Source organism: Heteronotia binoei, chromosome 9 (genome assembly GCF_032191835.1).
Source record: "Heteronotia binoei isolate CCM8104 ecotype False Entrance Well chromosome 9, APGP_CSIRO_Hbin_v1, whole genome shotgun sequence".
Lineage (NCBI taxonomy): Eukaryota > Metazoa > Chordata > Lepidosauria > Squamata > Gekkonidae > Heteronotia > Heteronotia binoei.
The window spans coordinates 27,001,471-27,021,176 of NC_083231.1; the positions used below are offsets into that span (position 1 = coordinate 27,001,471).

Consider the following 19,706-nt stretch of genomic DNA (forward strand, 5'->3'; position numbering starts at 1 on the left):
CACATACCACCACCACCACTACCCTCACCAGGCCGGATGAATAGGGAAGTTGAGTGCAGGAATAACAGGATATAGTGAGATGGCTAAAGGATCTTCCCCCTCTTGCTCAGATGAGCCTGGAAAGCAGGCACACAAAGTGTGTTAGATGGTAGGTGAGATCCTGAAGGATACAAAATGCTCTGCTGACTCCACGGGAGAATATTTAATTCCCCTACATCAACGCAAGGACTGATCATTTAGATGGCAGTTAATGTAGATGCCTATTAATATCTGTCACATAACTGGCTGAACAGAAGAAGAGAAGCGAGACATTTGCATTTTTCTCCCATTTTTCCATCTCTTTCCTTCAAGCTTCAGCACTTCAAGTATTCCAGGTTTTTATTTCTCAGGCACTCAACTCCTGTACTGTATGCAGTGCTATTCACAAGTAGTCCAATGTCACTTTTCATCTGCAATTATTTCTGTACACAGCGACTGTAATAGCACTAGATTATGTTCCCAAGTGCTGTCTTTAAAATTTCGGTTCAGAGACTAGCAAAGGAAGCGCAAACTTTGCTCCTCCTAAATAAGTGCTTAAATAAAGAGAGCTTCTACATGAGGACAGAATAATTTCAATGAAAACCAGAATCACTTACTGGAAGGTTTTCATGATCTATGTTACATGCAACACTAAAAATGATTTCAAATTAATGATACTTACACTGCATTGCATGTGTTAATTCTTTAAACTGCTGTTCAGCAAGGACATTGAGCTTATCTTCCGCTACAGACCCTTGGGAGAGATCTCTAAGTAATTCAGCATCTTCAAAAAAGAATATATCATAAAACAGAAAGCTATACACAATGTGTATTTGTACACTGGGGCTTTCAGGTCTGTTGACAATTCATTTCACAATGGATACTGCAATCAAGAATATGTTATGGGAGCCCTGACCTGGATGGCCCAGGCAAGCTCGATCTCGGAAGATAAGCAGGGTTGACTCTGGCAAGTACTTGGATGGGAGAACTCTTTGAAATACTAGGGCCAGGAGACAGGGATAGGCTTTATTCAGCCACACCTCTGAATATTCTCCATACCTTTGGTAGGAGTCAGTCATCAGAAGTTGCCATGACTTCCAGGTGCACACATACACTCACATGCACGCACATACATTAAAATATAAAGATAGTCCCCTGTACAGGAACACAGTTTCAGCTGGCTTGGCGTCAGGGGGTGTGGCCTAACATGTAAATGAGTTCCTGCTGGGGGGTTCTACAAAAAGCACTGTTTGAAACAATAGTGACATCAGGGGGTGTGGCCTAATATGCAAATGAATTTCTGCTGGGCTTTTCCTACAAAAAAAGCCCTGGCTGCTGATCTGCCAGGCCTTCCTTCCATTCAGCTATTAATGACAGCTGCTGTTAGGTGGCCAGCCAAAGGGCAAACAAAGTAGTTTGGCAGGATCATGCCCACTGGATTGAAATGGGATGCTTGATGAACCTTTGGGCTTCTTCTGCAGGGACGTTCCTTTGCGTTTTATTTTCCTGTTGTGATGTTTGTTCTAGGGAAACATTTTTTTAAAAAAATATTGGTTTAAAAACACCCTACCCACACTGCAAATACACAAAACAAACAACTCCACACCCATCAACCGGACTGAACACTACACTTAGGGTTCAGATCCAGCTATGCGCAAGTAGAAACATGAACAGACTTAGCACAGCTTGTGCAAGATCCTTTGCAACACTTAACACTTCCCTCCCTCAGGTGCACAGAAATAAGATCTTATGTAAGTGAAGATAACAATAAATTTAACACAGCACAAACAGCTATGGCAGTCTTTCTCTTGTGTTTCTCCCTTGCCTAAGAGCTCTACTGCAAGTGGAATTTTGCACTGGATCCAAACCAATGCATGGCCTTCCCTTCCCTTGTATGTTCACATAAAAAGCAGGCACATGTGTTGAGTTGTACTAGTAATAAGAATCTCCTCCATCAACCCAGCACTGCTTCAAGCATCTGCCAGTTCTTTTCAGAGCTGCCAAAATATATTCAGGTGACTTATCCTGAATAACCTTCTCATTGATTAAAGCAGACACTATGGAGCCACCTAATTTTAATACAACAGGGATCTTCACTAACCACATGACCATAGAGATGCCTAGAATAGTTCTGATTGAATACGAACTGGCAAAAGAAGAAAATATGATTTGGGTGGGCAAAAAAATTGAGCATAAACATGCAATATGGATGTCAAAACCAGTATTTTACACTGCTAGAATGAAAGCATCCTCCATATTAATCTTGTGACATTCAGCCAGATTATACTGGAAAGGCAACCCTGTTGGATTTTCAAGGCAAGAGATGTTCAGAAGTGGTTTGCCATAGACTGCCTCTGTGTCAAGACCCTGGTATTCTTTGGAGGTCTCCCATCCAAATACTGACTCTGCTTTGCTTCTGCAAACTGACAAGATCCAGCTAGCCTGGGTTATTCAAGTCAGGACACTATACCTGTACCAGGAAATTATACCCTTACCAGGAAATTACTTATGCTAAATTTCATATTCCTGAGACAAAGCTTCCTGATTTATGAACATTTCAGACAGGTTAATTTTTAAAAAATTGAAAACAGTTCTGTATTATCCCCCAATGAGTCTCTTATTTTGGCAAGTTTTTCCAGAAGCCTACTAAGTGCAGGCTAAAGATTAATCAATGTGCATGTTATCATGAAACCACTGTTCCTGCTTCCTACAAGGAATATTGGCCAACTAATATTTTCTATCAGGAGCACAACTTGTCTCATACAGACATGTTTAATTCATTAGGTAATGCAGTCAAACACATACACACAAAAACTGTTAGATGAAACAGAAAAAGGAATCCAACAGAAATCTTTGAGTTAGTTGCCCCTAATCATTATCAAATACTGCATTGATAACTGATGTCAAAACCACTGAGCATGATACATTGCTGTTACATACAATACCAACAGGATGAACAATAACCAAGGAAGATTCGGGTGGGTAGTCGTGTTGATCTGAAGCAGCAGAACAAAGTTTGAGTCCAGTGGCACCCAGGCTCATAGCTACAAAGGGGCCCAGAGGCCAGGCTGCTCTATTAAAAAACCCCTTCCCTATGTAAAGTCCTTCCATTGGAGGGGCTCCAGGACCCGTGGAAAAGGGAGGGAGAGAGAGAGAGCACACATGAGAGAGCAGCGAGAGAGAGAGAGCAAAACGAGAGAGCAACAGCAAAAGTGAGACAGTGAGAATGAGAGAGCAGCAGCAAGAGAGAGACAGAGAGTGGCAGCGAGGGGGAGAGCGACAGTGAGAGAGAGCAGGAGAGCAGCAGAGGGGGGGGGCAGTGAGGGGGAGAGAGACGAGGGCAGTGAGTGGCAGTGAGGGGGGAGAAACAGCATGACAGCAAGGGGAGAGAGAGAGAGAGTGCAAGACGAGAGAGTGAAAGTGAGAGAGACAGCACAAGAACAAGAGAGCGACAGTGAGGAGGAGATCGGCAGTGTGTGTGAGAGAGAATGGCAGCAAGAGAGAGGGGGACAGTGAGACAGCAGCAGCAAGAGAGAAAGCAGGAGAGTGAAAGCAATGAGGGAGAGCGAGAGAGCAACAGCCAGAGAAACAGTGCTAGAGAGTGAGCTGGGGCTGGGTGGGCTGGCCGCTGGAGGGAAGAAGCAGTCAAGCCCCACAGCCTCCCCACCAAATTTTTTAGCTATGGGGCTGGTGGCACCTCTTAAGACCAACAAAGTTTTATTCAAGATTTAAGCTTTCATGTGTATGCAAAGAAAATAACATTTAGAGTCAGTAAAAAAAGATGTAAAGAGTCCAGTAGCACCTTTAAGACTTTTTATTGTAGCATAAGCTTTCAAGAAAACCACTCTCTTTATCTGATGAAGAGAGCTGTGTTTCTCAAAAGCCTATGCTACAATACAATTTGTTAGTCTTAAAGGTGCTACTGGACTCTTTACTATTTTTGCAACAACACACTAACACAGCTAACTCCTCTGAATCTTAAAAAAGATGGTGGTCAAAGCAACCCCCTAAATGATGGAATCACTGAAAGATGCCCAATGACCCAACTCCCCAAGCCAAGGGTGAGTCCAGAATGTCCTCTTCTTCAAGCAAAATGAACCTTCACAATAAGTCCAATGTTTTATTTTCACTTGAGGATGGCGGGACAATTCTGGAGCATTCGGGGTGCTACCAAAGAGCACATCCAAATAGGGTGGGAACTCAATCTCCATATTAAACACAGAAGAATTAGACAATCTGCTGCAGGACAGTGTTTGCTGAGGCCATGGAGTCCAGCTTTTAGTGTCTGACAAAGGTGGACACTGACACCCACACTGCAGCATAATGGACTGAGAGTGCAGTAATGCCTTCTCCAGACCTTGAGACAAGTAGGCTATCCAGATACATTCTCTGATCCATTTGCTCAAGGTCCCTTTTTGTGGCTCCCAGGCAGTACTTTGGCCATGTTAGCACATGTAAGGGGGATGCTTGCCAAGGGGCCTCAGCATGACTGACTCTCTCTCATGCAAAGAAGATGTCCAAGGCTGAGCAATCTGAGGCCATAATGCTGGCTTGGAGTGGCTGGCAAATAAGCAGGTTAGCAAGCGATGAGGGTAAAGATGTGCAAAACAACAAGATGTTTTCTTTCTTTCTTTTAACATGTACAAAAAGAAGCTGGGTGACAAAAACAGACACCCAAAAGACAGTCTCAGACAGGGGTGGCCAAATTCAATGTAAGAACAATACAGAATGAATGTCAAATGTTTGAGAGCCACAAGAAATGAACATCAGATGTTTGAGAGCTGCAAGACAGGCAGGAAGGAAGGAAGATGGGGAGAGAGAGATGGAAAGAAAGCAACTTTAAATGCATTCTCCAAGCCAGCCAACGGGGAAGTAAGGGCTTTGAGAGCTCACAATATGTGTGAAAGAGCCACATGTGGCTCCCGAACCAAAGTTTGGCCATCCCTGGTCTCAGGGCTCCTTCCCAGCTTGCTGTCATAGTGGAAGCAGGAAGAAAAACTGAGGATGGTGGATGCTCTGGAGATAGAAAGATCAGTCTACTTCTTGCCTCAAGGGATGATGAGTACCTAAATATTCCAGAATGTCCACTTATCCTGAAGAGACAATGCTTGTCTTATGCTGGAAAAAGTAGGCAAAGTGCAAAAGGTGAAGGAAGAAACTGGAGACTGTTCTGGGAGACAGGTAGGAATCTCTCAAGCCATGTTTAGCCCTAGTCTGCTAACTCCTTAGTTTAGATTACACCCTGTTGGCTAATTTATTGAACCAGCTAGCATTGCAGTATGCCAAATGCTGCATCTGTGTTTCTCAAAACAGGACATTATGCCTTTTCTTCAAGCAAACAGAAATTGAGTTGTTTAGGATCAGAACAGTGATGCAGAGATTAGGTATACACTAGAAATATGCAGAGTATCATCAAGGCAACAAGGAGAGTAACCACATGAGAGCACAGACTAAACTTCTATTTTTTATTTCTTACAACAACTTGCGTTTTGGAAAAAGTAATTATGCTACAGTACCTTCGTGTTCATTTAGAATAAATTCTATTGGATTGCTAACACCCAGGCCTGAACAACGAGGCAGCAACAAAATAACTTTAACTTTCTGCAGTTTATGATCCGTTAGTCCAATGCTTGTAAAATCGTGGAGCAATAGTTCAATATCTGAAGAAAAGCAACAAAATTGCAACTTAGGACAACTGAGACAAATGAACACTGGTGTTACATGAATCCAACACTGGCATCTAATCACATTGCTAAAATAATTTAAAATGGTCATTTTAATATCAAGTACAATATATACTTTCAGCAAGTTAGCCATTTTTATACAGTGAAAACTAGAGCTACAGCACACTTACTTTTACATTCCATCTGTGTGAACAAATTTTTGAGCTCTGCTTCCTTTTTCACTGATTTGACTCCGCAGACAAATACTTTGGATGTCTCTTGATTTGTTAGTACTGACATATGGGCCGCAGTCAGCCCTGAACCGACATGTGCTATTAATATATCATCATCCATATTCAATAAAGACTTCACAGAATGCACAGCAAGGCTCCGGGACTTGTCCTAACAGTTAAACCAATAACACTGGGTTAACACCTAAAACTAATTTTCAAGCTATTCAACCAGCAAAGCTTGTTTATTTCAACAGCACTAGTAGACTAGAAAGCAACATGGATGTTAAGTATCCAAAGCTCCGCCCATAAGTGTGAATTTCTTCCCATTCAAAAGCACCATAGAGGCAGTTACTAGGTATGTGGCGATTGCTTCACAACTTTAAAGTACATGTTACAGCCTAAGAGTCCTCAAACAAATATTTGCCTAATAAAGGAGTTTGCACACACTTATTTTGTGCAACCAGCAATGTGGATCCTAGGACCTACATTCATGCAGGATTTACATTGCGTTTCTACTTCAGAAGGAAGAATGCTCGGAAACTTCCACATCAAATTGCTGTGATACGGCAAATGTTTGCTCAAACACAACCATTTTCTTTGAAAATGCTTTGTGCTATGGTAGCATGAGTCATTGTGGGTGTTCAAGGCATCACTCTGACAAGTACCGCAAGACAATTTCCCCTCATTCCATCATGCTCTTTTCACTATTCATACACCCATTTCATCCCAGCAATTCCCAAACACATCCCATTCTGAAACATTGTTCTTTCTCTTCTGCTTGCTTCTTGAATAATAATAATAATAATAATAATAATAATAATAATAATAATAATAAATTTTATTTATATCCCGCCCTCCCCGCCGAGGTGGGCTCAGGGCGGCTAACAGGATATGGTGTATACCATGATTATTATACAAGTCAATTATAAAATACAGTTAATAGATACATTTAAAAAAACAGTATATAATTTTTTTTAAACTATAATAAATTAAAGGTGCTACATTTCAGTAAGGTATACTCAGATGGCCAGATGTCGCTTTCAGGGTTCCTTATAGGCTTGTTGAAAGAGGGTGGTTTTGCAAGCCCTGCGGAACTGGTTAAAGTCCCGCAGGGCTCGCACTTCCTCCGGTAGCTGATTCCACCAGTGGGGGACCATTATTGAGAAGGCCTGCTCCCTCATTACTTTCAGTTTGGCCTCCTTTGGTCCAGGGATCGTTAGAAGACTTTGGGAGCTGGATCTCAGTGCTCTCTGGGGAACATGAAAGCAAAGATAGCCTTTACAGGACGGAGGAGTGATAGGCTGGTCCAACTGCACATTTGCAGAAGGGTCAGGCACTCTTCCCCCATCCTTCCCTTTCCATCTAGTTTCATTACAATTCTTCCTACTATCTGGTGTTCTTATGCAGGGAAGGGCCCTTTCAGCTGAGAGGAAAGCAGCCACACCAGGAGATATGAGAGGCAAAGAAATAATTGCCCTAGCACAATTTAGTGTTTAGACTAGGATCTGAGAGACCCACATTCAAATCCCCACTATCCCAGGAGTCTGGGTGTGATTCTGGATGCCACCCTTTCTATGGAGGCTCAAGTCACAGCAGTTGCGCGATCTGCTTTCTACCATCTTCAGCAGGTCAAACAGCTAGCACCCTATCTGGCTCCTCAGGATTTAGCTACAGTGATCCATGCAACAGTCACTTCCAAGCTGGACTACTGTAACTTGCTCTACGCAGGTTTGCCCTTGGGGCTGATCCAGAAACTCCAGCTGGTGCAAAATGCAGCAGCATGATTGCTGAATGAATTGCCTCTACGGGCAAGCAGTCGGCGGATGCTGCACAGTTTGCACTGGCTACCAATTCAGTACTGAATCCGCTTCAAGGTTCTAGTACTGACATTCAAAGCCTTGCATGGCCTGGGACCGACATACCTGTGGGACCGTCTCTCCTCACATGAGCCCCGGAGATTATTATGATTGGCCAATCAACATCTTTTGACTATCCCTGGCCTAAAGGACGTCCGGCTCCCCATGGAGATTTGGGCCGTACTGGATTTACTACCATTCCATAGGGCCTGTAAAACAGAGCTATTCCACAAGGCTTTTGGCTGAGGAAAGCGAGAGTCCTCATTTCATTTCATTTCATTGATTACACCATCTAATTGGCCTCTCTGCACTGATTTACCATCCTGACTGCTAGAGATCGGGCCCACATTTTTGACATCTAGGACGCCTATGACATCTATGTCCTATCTGTAAAATGTGCTTAACACCACCCATGCTGTTTTATTTGCTTGTTTTAATTGTTTTATTGTTGGATTTTTAATTGTTCTACTATGTTGTAATCTGCCCTGAAGCCATTATGGGAAAGGGCGGACTATAAACCTGCAAATAAAAAAATAAAAAATAAAACATTTTGTTATTTTTGAAGTTCAAAATGCCTTGAGTGCCATTTAAGTTAAAGTGGATTCCTGATCCTTCCCTCAGGTTCCTGGGCTGAGCCAACAGTCAAAATATCATACTGTGACAGGCAGGGACAGCCAGAATTCTTCAGTGGCTCAGTCAGTGAAGGGAAAGAAAAAAGGAGAGAAAATCTTGCCTCTGTGGGAGAGAAGTGGATGGGGCCATCATAGCTTGTCTTTATGTTCTTTATTCCTAAGGGCAGAATTAGATAGATGTGCTTAAAAAAGAAATCTGATGAGCAAGAGCATAACAGCTCAGAGTCACCAGGTTATACATTTAGGGCTATGGAAGAAAGGGTTCTAGGGAAAAAGCACAAAGGAAAAAAGCCCAAAGGGGAAAAAAACATGGACATAAATGCTCTCAGGAAAAAAGCCCCCCCATGAAAATAAACCCACATGGAAAGAAGCCCACTCGGAAAAAAGTCCATACTGAAAGAAGCCCACATGGAATAGGGTTGCCAAGTCCAATTCAAGAAATATCTGGCAACTTTGGAGGTGGAGCAAGGAGACTTTGGGGCTGGAGCCAGGAGCAAGGTTGTGACAAGCACAATTGAACTCCAAAGGGAGTTCTGGCCATCTAAAGGGACCACACTCCTTTTACATGCCTTCCCTCCATAGGAAGAAGATCTAGTAAGTGTCCATTAGACCTTTATTGGCATTAATGTAAGAATACAGTATAGTTTAAAACCAACAGTAACACTATAAAATATAATAAAACCTTAAAAACCAGCAAGAGTTAAATGACATAAACTAGCTGTGGGCTATGCATGAGTAAAAGCCTCTCTGATTTGGATCGCAACCTGTAAAAAGCAAGCAACATTAGTGACAAAGTTGTGTTTCCCGTGGAGTAAAAAGCGGACCTTGGCATTGTCAGAAAGGCCTTGATGGTCGGAGAGCAGTGCATCTAGGTATCTTGCTTGTGGACTGCTATAGAAAGAGCAGTCCAGAAGAACATGAGGGACCGTTTCGATGACTCCTTGGCTACAAGGGCATCGTCTAAGATTGTGGGGGATTCTGTGGTATCTTCCGAAAAGGATGGCCGATGGTAATGCATTGAATCTAGCCAGCATGAGTGCTCTTCTTTGGTGAGGATCAGTTAAAAAGTGGAAATAGGGAGCTAGAAGCCCAGGAGTCTGGGATAAACCCAGGTGACTTGGGGAGCAAGATTTCCGAGCTGCCTCAGTCAGACGTTGCAACTGGATATCTAGTAGTCTACGTTTGATGGATTGAAATACCGCAGAAGCAGAGGATAGATAAAATGCATCCAAGGAAATTCCTATGGATGTAATTTTCTTTTGGATCAGGGTCAACCATTTTGATGCATGATGGTCCATCAGCATCAAAAAGGTGAAAGAATTCTGATCAGAGTTAAATAAAAGGCACAGCCAAAACTTAAAGGTCAGAAGCCAGGCGCGAGTTTCCAGCAGCAACAGTCCAGTTTCCATGCAAATTGCAGCATAAGGAACACAGTTGGGTAATCCCAGTATTTTCCTCAAAAAGAAAGATTGTAGGCCTTCAGTGGTGTGATCAAAGGCACTGATCCATATGGGGGCACCATATAAGAGTTGGGGGCTAGATTTCGCATTAAAAGCTCTTAGGGCCACAGGGACATATCGATTCCCTTCCAGATAAAAAAAAACGGGCGATAGCCAAGGCACTAGTTCTTGCCACTGTTAGAGCGCACTTGCGATGGGTTGCCCAGCTCCCATTATAGGAAAAATTAATCCCCAGATATTTGGTAGTTTTGACCTGTTCAATGGGGTTTCCCAGGACTGACCATGATAGTTGCTTCCAAGATTTAGAGAAAACTAAAATCTTTGTTTTCCCATAATTCAGGGTTAACTCGTTATTGAGATAGGTCATAACTTGGTATAATAGACACCTCAATCCAATTTGGGAACATGAAAGTAAGACGGCATCATCCGCATATAAGAGGATGGGGACATGATGGGAACAATTTTAGGGGCATGCCCATCGATTGCATATAAAACAGGGGCTAAATCATTTTTTAAAAGATTTTAAAGTGCTGGGGCAAAGATACAGCCCTGTTTCACACCCTTACAAATTGGAATTTCCGGAGTTAGGTTTCCCTGGGAGTTGTACTTAACTTGACAGCTGGTACGTGTATATAGTTTTTTAATCAAGGTAAGCAATCTGGGATCCATGTTCATCCTGGCCAACTTAACCCAAAGCAACTCTCTAGGAACTGAGTCAAATGCCGCCTTGAGATCTAAAAAGGCAGCGAAGAGTTTGTTGCCAGATTTCCCACTGTATTTAGAAACTAGGTGTGATAAAACAACACAGTGGTCAAGGGTGGATTTACCATGGCGAAACCCTATTTGTTCTGGGCCAAGTATGTTGTTGTCAGCCAGCCGATTAGCCTCCCTCCATAGGAAATAATGAAGGATAGGGGCACCTTCTTTTGGGGCTCATATAATTGGGCCCCCTTGTCCAATCCTTTTGAAACTTGGAGGGTATTTTGGGGAGAGGCACTGGATGCTATGCTGCAAATCTGGTGCATTTAACTCAAAAAACAGCCCCTCCCCAGAGCCCAAGATACCCGTGGACCAATTCTCCATTATACCGGGTTTTTTTTTTATTAATTCCAACTATGTTTATTGATTTCTTCCTTCCAGATACTTGCCAGAATCAGTCCTGCTTAGCTTCTTAGATCTATGAGGCCTTAACAACTTCTGCTATTTAAGAAAGGCTGGTAGATATATAGAAGGGCAATGAAAAAAGTTAGCAGGAGAAAAGAAGGTGTAGTACAATAATACTTCAAAGAAATGTTATTACTTTCCAATGAGACATCAAAAAAAATCCATTTACTATTCAGACTAGCCTCACAACAGGATGTAAACTGAGTATTAGGATTCCTATAGAGCTGGACACAACTAGATTCCATTAAGACTTCCTCTGACAGAAAAAGACTTAAAAGATTTAGCAGAAGGGAGTCCCAGATCCAATTCCATAAAGTTATACTACTCTTTTCACCCTATTTAACAACTAGTTTCTCCTATTAAGAAGTATAATCAATAAAATATGCAACACTGGAGAATTCTGAAGCAAAGTACAAATTGGTTTGCAAAAAGAGATGAAAGCATACATATTATCTTACCTGTAGTAAGAGCTTGTAATGAACAAATAGTTCCAAAGTAAGCAGCTGTTCTTTAATAGCAGAAGGGAAGATGAGTAAATCTTCACAGTGTGTATCCAGGCAATAAGTAAAGCCATCAAATTTTGACACAGACTTCACTCTTGTGAATCCTTCCTTCTGTAAAGCACTGTGAACTTCTTCTAGGCTGTTGCATAAACACAGCTGTTAAATAGGTTACTGAATATTAATTAAAAATTCACTTTGTCTTCTGTATTTGTGCTGGAAAGACCTGGAATAAAGCTGCACTACCAGCCTTTACAGCATATGCTTCCATTTAATTTTATTTCATTCTTTGTCTTGGCCTGGTACAACTGTTTGCACATTTCCTAGAAGCCTCTACCCTTCTGATTGAGAGTACACATCTAAAAAAATCAGTGTCAAATGCATGCAACTATGTCCTATATCCACTTTAATATTTATTTACCAGCATTTATTTAAGAGAGTTCTATGCTGCCTTATCAGACTCCTGCTTATAATTAACATAACAATATAAAAATGACATAGGAAGGGGAGGCATATAATTGAAAACTGAAGGAACCATTCAGATACAGCTATATTTCCACCCCCTTTTTCCCTGAATCTTCCTCAGATTACTACAGAAAGCTGGCCCTCAAAACACCAGGCCTCTCTCAAAACTCAAGAAAGAACTGCACATGCAAGGCCAGTTATTACCCCCCAGGACAATACTCTAACTTAGTTTTGCCCCCCCCCCCCACAAAAGGTGGCATGGGGCATTCAGTGACAAGAGCTATGAGTGCAACCTTATGTAGTTATCCCCACTGAAATCAACATCCCCAGACCAGACTAATTCTGCATAGGATTGCACTGACAGACTTTGGGAGAGCACATTTTTTTTTTAAAAAAAGGACACTCCTCTATGTGTTTGACAAAGAAACCAGTTTGAATCTTCTTCATGTTTGAATAAAAGTTTATGGTTTCCCGAAGTTATTCAGGAATCTGAGCAGCTTTCCTGTTGGACATCAAAGGTGGCAAGTCTGAACCCAGATTCTCTTGGTGAAGGCTTGAGCCAGCAAGCATTGCAAGATAGTTCTTAAGCAGCTTATGACTGCCTGAAGAGCCCATGATACTGCCAGAGTGTTTAAAGGGCACCAGTGGATCCAGTATAAGGGTTATCTGCATCAGTGTATCTACACAACACTGACAAATACATTTCAGCCCTGGAAACAAGGCAGGCATAGAGTACCAAGCAAACCATTCCATTCGTATTTTTCAATAGAAGTCCTAGTATAACATTCATTTTCCTCAATGATGTATTTACAAACAAAGAAAACAAGCAAGCACAGTTATTCTGAAAAAAGAATATTAAATGATACATGTTACACTAAGAGACTTCTGCTCCTTACCTTACTTTAAGTGTATTCACCCATGCAAACAAGGGCAATGCAGATGCCCTTTGCTCTTGCTTCCGTATAGTTTCTGGCAGAATGCATTCTATGGAAAGGGCGTCGTGCTTGATTCGACACCTTGCTAACGCCGCAGCCAGTTTGGTTTTAAAACTGCAGATCAGGGGGGGAAAATAAATCTTGAACAAAGTATTTTAAAAGTTCTATTTCATGATTATTTAGCCTTCCTCCTTCAGCAGTACGTCTTTCTCAAACTATAAGTACTGGGACTGAATGACTATGACCATGATTTCCATCCCCATGGCATTCACAGGAGACACTTTACTGCAAAGACAACCCATATTGTGTCCTAACTTCTGCCCTTTCTTTTACAGAAACATTTTATGCTGTGGATCCTACTCCTGCTGTCCTACCACTTCACTGAACAAAGGTGACTTATTTAATTATTTAAAAAATTATACCCGACCCTTCCGTGTGGCTCAGGGCTGAAGCCTTCCTCTGACGTAAGTAGCTGTTCAAGGAAGAGCCACTTCAGCTGGAGAAAAGCCTCCTTAAGCTGGAGAAAGGCTACTTGGAGGATGGCTGGATCCACCTCACATTTTGTAAATTACTTTAAGCACCCAAAAATAGTTCACATGCATTATCTGAAGAACACTTACAATAGCCTTTAAAAGTAGCCACATGTTAGCATCCCAGCATCAAAATGTGAAGCTGGGGCTGACGGAACTGTAGGTTATGTATAGCCACATAGGAAGGGGCGTAGCTGAATCAACATTTGAACTGTGAATTTCCCTGCTCGCATCCTGTGCATTCAGCCACTACATCACACCAGTTCTATTAACTTGCAGAGTTCAATCAAGGCACATTCACAAATCTTCTTATAAAATAGGTTCAAGAATCTTGTGTGCACCAAGATTTTTTTGCCATTTTCATTGAATAAACAATACGTTCACTGCCTACAATTTTTCTTTGATGAGGGGGGCAGTGCAGCTCCTGCTGGAAATCTGTTCCCCACCATCACCATTCATGATAGCTTGGGATTTTACACAGTAACATTTTAAGCCAAAAAGGTCATTTTTAATTATTACATCTCCACAAGAACAAAGTACTCAGTTATTTTAGTTAATCTGAAAAAAGTTAAGACTAATTTTAACCCAGATGTTAAAACCTGAACATCATGCTGAATTTCCAGCAGTGCTTATACAAGGATAATTTGTGGACATTTACCTGTACAGGTAATGCTCAACTTCTTGGACCTCTGCTATTGGTGCATCATCATCAACAACATTCTGGCGTACTTCAAATTTCCGATCTTGAAGATCATATAACATCACAACAACTAAACTTGTCAATTCATCTGGCTACAAAAGAAGAGTTGTCATATAAAAAGAATACCAGAATTTAAAAAGTAAGTTAACACCAAGACTACAGAGCTTCTTCCCTCACTCCTTAAGACAGATTGGACCAGCAAACATCAGATAGATTATGAGGCTTAAATAACATTTGCTCAGGTGTTACACAAATTCACTTTGGCTTCTCAATCTACATCTCAAAAAGCCAAACACTAGCTTTTTAACATATTGCTAGGTGCTAATATAAAATTAAAACAGTTTATTGTGTTTATTCATTCTCAATGGGTACTTTTAAAAACAGCTGACTGCATTACCAACAGTGAAACACTTCAAAGACTTGGTCTAAAATCTGACTTTGCACTGGCAATTGTGACATAGGAGTGGTGACTGATTGGAGAAGTAACCTGAAGCAAACATTTGTTTATAAAAGACTGACTTTTTTCTGAATACAAGATCCTTCCTCATGTGTGACCATATTAATTCCAAGAAAAAATAATCACTTGTGTGGAAATTACCTGCTTCATTTCATAATCCAGACAGAAAAATCCAAACTCTAATATTAAGCGGGGGCACCACTCAGGTACTAATATCACCATCCCAAAAAAGGATGGCAACTACTGATCCAAAGAACTGACAATGGAGCTCTGTTTGTGTAACAAAATTTTCACAACACTGTCTGATTTTTGCAACTAACATTACCACCCAAAAAAGCTGTCCCCCAGGATCAGCAGATCATTGAGAACACCAGAGAAGCAACCTGGGGAGCAGTGCAGCTCCTGCTGGAAATCTGTTCCCCACCATCACCATTCATTGTTTGAGCAGAGGGGCTGCCTGTTTCCCAAAGCCTTCCATCCTATCTCAACCTAGCTACAGCCTTGTCTCCCACTTTAAGTTAAAGAGAATATGATCTGTGACACATATGATCACAGCACATTTTATGTTACGTTTTTTAAAAATCCAGAAGTGTTTCTTTATTAGGTTCAGTTACACAAGAGAACAAACTGAAAACAGAATGGACAAAGGTGAGTGGTTTGGGAGAGCATCCAAGGAAGTGGGCAGATGATGGGTGCCAGGAGCAGGAACTATAGTTCATTGAACTTGAGTATGCATGAAAGTAGTTTGCTGCTGAGGTCATATATATGCCTCTTTTCTTACTTCTTATACAGAGTATGTTGAAAATGCCATTCTGGTTGAAAACTAATCCTGGTTACCCATGACATACAAACAGAGGTGAATGGCTTCACCAGAGTTCATTCCCTCTCAGTAAACTAAGATTACCAATCTGCATTAAGTCCTGTTTTAGAATCCCGGGTTGGAGGGTGGGGCTAGCTAGCTCTGGATAAGCTACATGACTACACTCACGTGACACTAGTAACCAGGATTCTTTAATCATTTTCTGCACAAGGAAAAGTGGGAGGAGCAAAGCCCTCGCGCAAACCCAGCAACAAGCCAAGTTCATGCACATTCAGACTGGTGTCAGCTTGAAATGACATCTGAATGGAGCTTTTAAGTAGATAATGTTCTTCTTGCAAACAGAAATAGTTGAGGAGAATGTCCCTTTCAAACACAGTTGCCAGGCATTGTTGCCTGGCTAAACATTAATTCTCATCTTGAATTTCTTATGGAAAAGAGCCCGATGCTGAAATAGAATTTGGTAATACGAGATGTGAGATGCAGGCTATTTGCCTTTGAAAACACATAATTTCTTGTTATAGTCCTCTGCACAAACTATTTCCCATTCAGGTACATTATATTATTTAATTAAATATTCACATTGTCATTATAGTTCTCTTATACTATTATGCTATGAAATGTCTTCTAAAAGAGATATGCAAAATGTATACAATACAGAAAATGCAAGACAGTGGCCTGGGTCCAAATATATCAAGACAATTAAAATGCCCTTAAGTTTTCTTTAAAAGAGGTGGCAATTTTTGTTGATTCCCTCTCCCACTCCAGACCCTTACTATGTTGCTCCTGAAGGCCAGCTGACTCCCCAAAACAAAATTTCAGAGCTAGGTGGGATGCAATAGTGTAACAAGAGATTCCACTCCCACATCAGATTAGAGAATCTGGACCAGGCAATTTCAAAAGGCTTTGCCTATGCAAACTGTTTAGCAGCAGAGTTCTCCAGAATTTATCTATTAAAGGATTATTCTCAGTCTTTAAATCTGATAACAAAAAAAGTGTAAGGAGGTGAGTTTGAACTATAACCAGCAAATCAAATCAAAAACCTGTAAGGACTTTTATTGAGAAAAGGAACTGTTCTCTGTATTATGCAAGACAGATGAAAATATAGGCATAAAAGTTAACCTTACAGTTACTGCAATAATGTGCTAAGATTAATTCTCTAGAATTGCTTAATCATATTACAGTGGGTAATAAGCATAACAAGTTTCAGGGTTTTGTCCCAGCGCTTTTAGGGATTATCACAATTTGTGGGACATTGACTTGGGTCAATGCCCAAGTTGCACATCCAGAAATCTTACCTAGTTGTCTTCTGAGACATCCATCCAGAGAAACCTGATTTGCATGTCACAGTAGTACATATTTATAGAAATATATGCATCTGATTTTTTTCTGAATCTGTTCTATCATAATTATTATCTAGATAAGTCATTGGTTCTTAACTAATTCCAAGATAATCAATGCAAGTGCAAATAAGTCAGTCAGCAAGTGCATGTGATTTACATTTGACACAGTGAGATAAGAAAGCCAATCTCAACTCTTAACCACTATTAAAAAGCGATTAGTCTAACTTTTCTGCAACTGTTTCAATTAACTGTCCAAGACTAAAGTAGCTTGGAGCAAACAGAGTTCACTGATGGTTGAAAAACGCTTGAACTCTCAGTTAATGTGCAAACTCAGCAAAAAAAAGTTAGTGATGTAATAGCAACCACTAAATGGGAAGGAAGAATCAGCAAAATTTGCTACTCCCTCTTAATAGCACTTAAGTTTTCTTAACTGCATGGTTGGATCCAAGCCATTATTTGTTCTAAGGACATTCAAGCTAACACAGTACAACATGTAACTTATCCCCTAACATATTTACTTACCAAAGACTGTATTGGATAAATGCCACTGTCAATCAATATATTTTCAAGAACATCTTGATCTAAGGAAATAAATGAATATGCAGATTAACAGGCATTTATTTTATTTATTTATTTATTTATATTTTGACTTATATCCCGCCCTTCCCACTGAATTGGCTCAGGGCGGCTTACAACATAGTAAACTTACATAAATTTAGCTTAAAAACATTTACATAATAAGGATTAAAACAATAAATTAATAAGACATAAAAACATAAAAACCAGCGGTCTATTAAATGCATTCTAGCTCCATCCAAAAATTTCTCAGTATTAGTTAGTTGTTGTAGGCCTGCCGGAAGAGGGCTGTCTTACAGGCCCTGCGGAACTGCCCTAGGTCCCGCAGGGCCCTCACCTCTTCCGGCAGCTGGTTCCACCAGTAAGGCGCCGTTACCGAGAAGGCCCGATCCCTGGTGGATTTCAGGCGGGCCTCCTTTGGCCCGGGGATTACTAACAGGTTTTGTGAACCCGATCGTAGTACTCTCTGGGGAACATGTGGGGAGAGACGGTCCCTAAGGTAGGCAGGTCCTAGGCCATATAGGGCTTTAAAGGTAATGACCAACACCTTGTACCGGACTCAGAATGTTATTGGCAGCCAGTGCAGATCCCGAAGCCCCGACCGAATGTGCTCCCATCTTGGGAGCCCTAATAACAGCCGGGCAGCGGCATTCTGCACTAACTGCAATTTCCGGGTCCGACACAAGGGTAGCCCCATGTAGAGGGCATTACAGTAGTCCAACCTCGAGGTGACAAACTCATATCAAATAATGGAAATAAAAGATTATTAATTAAAAGCTGCTGGACCTGACCCCTAAATCTTTATTTTAATGCCATACATGCCTCAGACATCTGACCAGGATATATAAAATATAGTATACAAATAACAAGAAAAAAGGCACAAAGGGCACACTATTAAAGAAAAAAATACAGATGCATATAAAATTGTGTCAGATAATTTGCACACTTTGTTCAAGCATGCATTAAAGCTTAGTATTCAAACGTCACAACAAAATTAAATTGGGCACACACTGCTCTTTGCTGTGCTCACCCACTTTGTTCACCTCTTCTACTTCTCCACCCCCCTTTGCACCTGAAGCTTGATATAAAACATTGATATATTTTTCCATTTCCAGTTTTTTTGTGATGTCTGAATTCAGCTGAAACACAATACATGAGCCACCGCTCTACGTGAAGCCGACTTGTGCACTTGTCTTTTACAAACACCTGTAATGGTGTTAGATCTCATAACAGAGCACTAAGTTCTTCAGCAAACACAGATTCATATATTTTAGTGCCGATATATCAGGAATGGGAAAAATATGAAGCTCAGAGGATCTTTCATCAGCCAGAGAATCCTTGGCAGCTTGTATATTCTACAAATGATGAAAAATACCATCTCCCTCAGTGTGTCTTTCTTTCAGGTGGCAAGTTCAAGAGCCATGGCAAGACCTCAGTCTAATGCAGTTATTACTAATATTCAAGGAACAGCCCCCTACCTCAGGGGTCCCCTACCCCAGTGGGTCTGTGGCCTGTTAGCAACCGGGTCACAAGGCAGAGGCGCCACACTGCCCCTTTTGCCTACCCAGGACCCACCTCTTGCTCTTTTCTACAGCAGCAGACAGACTAACACAGCTACCCATCTTATCACATTTTTAAGTTTTTTCTATGTTGATCCACAGTATGAAGGAGTACCTTATAGAAGGACATAATGTTTTTCAGACGCACAAGAAATTTACAGGGGTTTATGTCTGTACAAACCCCGCCCCCCCCCAAACAAAGCACACGTCACACTTGAACTCTGGCACAGCTAGATTCAAAATGGAGCAAGTAATCCAATGTATGAATGGAGACATTTTAGCAGCTGTGTGGCTTCTTCTGTTCTAGAGCTGCACTAATAGCAGAAGCTGTGCCTTCTGTGAAATTATGGAAGTATTCCATTCCATGCCACTATTAAATGCACAAAATGCACTATTAAATGCACACGGAATCTGAGAACTCCAGATGAGCAACACTTACTTTAAAGAACCTTTTCCCACTTCTCTTGTGGATTCCTGAGCATGTGACAGATAGAAGATGCACTTCAGCACTGCATCGTTAATTTTAAAAAATCTGAAGGCTATGTGATATTGCCCCACCCACGATGCAGCGGAAGATCATTAACTGCTTTCTATGCAAAAGCAGACATACATAGAAAATTCTGTATTATGTATACAGGTTATTAACTGGTCCATGCGCTTCAAAGAATGGCAAGCGTCAGCACACATTTAAATAACAATTTCAATATGTTATGTTATCACTGCCATGAAACATACCATCTCGTTCAGAGAGAAACATACATTAGGGGAGGGATGCATACAAGAGAAAAGACAGAGCAG

At 41.1% G+C, this 19,706-nt stretch overlaps 1 protein-coding gene across 1 annotated transcript in view; it reads right to left on the reverse strand.

The window, feature by feature from the left end:
- NSUN7 (NOP2/Sun RNA methyltransferase family member 7) overlaps positions 1-19,706 on the reverse strand; it is a 36,355-nt gene that overhangs the window by 10,837 nt on the left and 5,812 nt on the right. The window contains exons 3-9 of the mRNA XM_060246342.1: positions 17,296-17,354; positions 14,115-14,248; positions 12,888-13,040; positions 11,485-11,668; positions 5,873-6,083; positions 5,535-5,678; positions 701-802 (exon numbers count right to left, since the gene is read on the reverse strand). Of these exons, the coding sequence (XP_060102325.1) occupies positions 701-802; positions 5,535-5,678; positions 5,873-6,083; positions 11,485-11,668; positions 12,888-13,040; positions 14,115-14,248; positions 17,296-17,354 (987 nt within the window). The remainder of the gene's footprint in view (positions 1-700; positions 803-5,534; positions 5,679-5,872; positions 6,084-11,484; positions 11,669-12,887; positions 13,041-14,114; positions 14,249-17,295; positions 17,355-19,706) is intronic.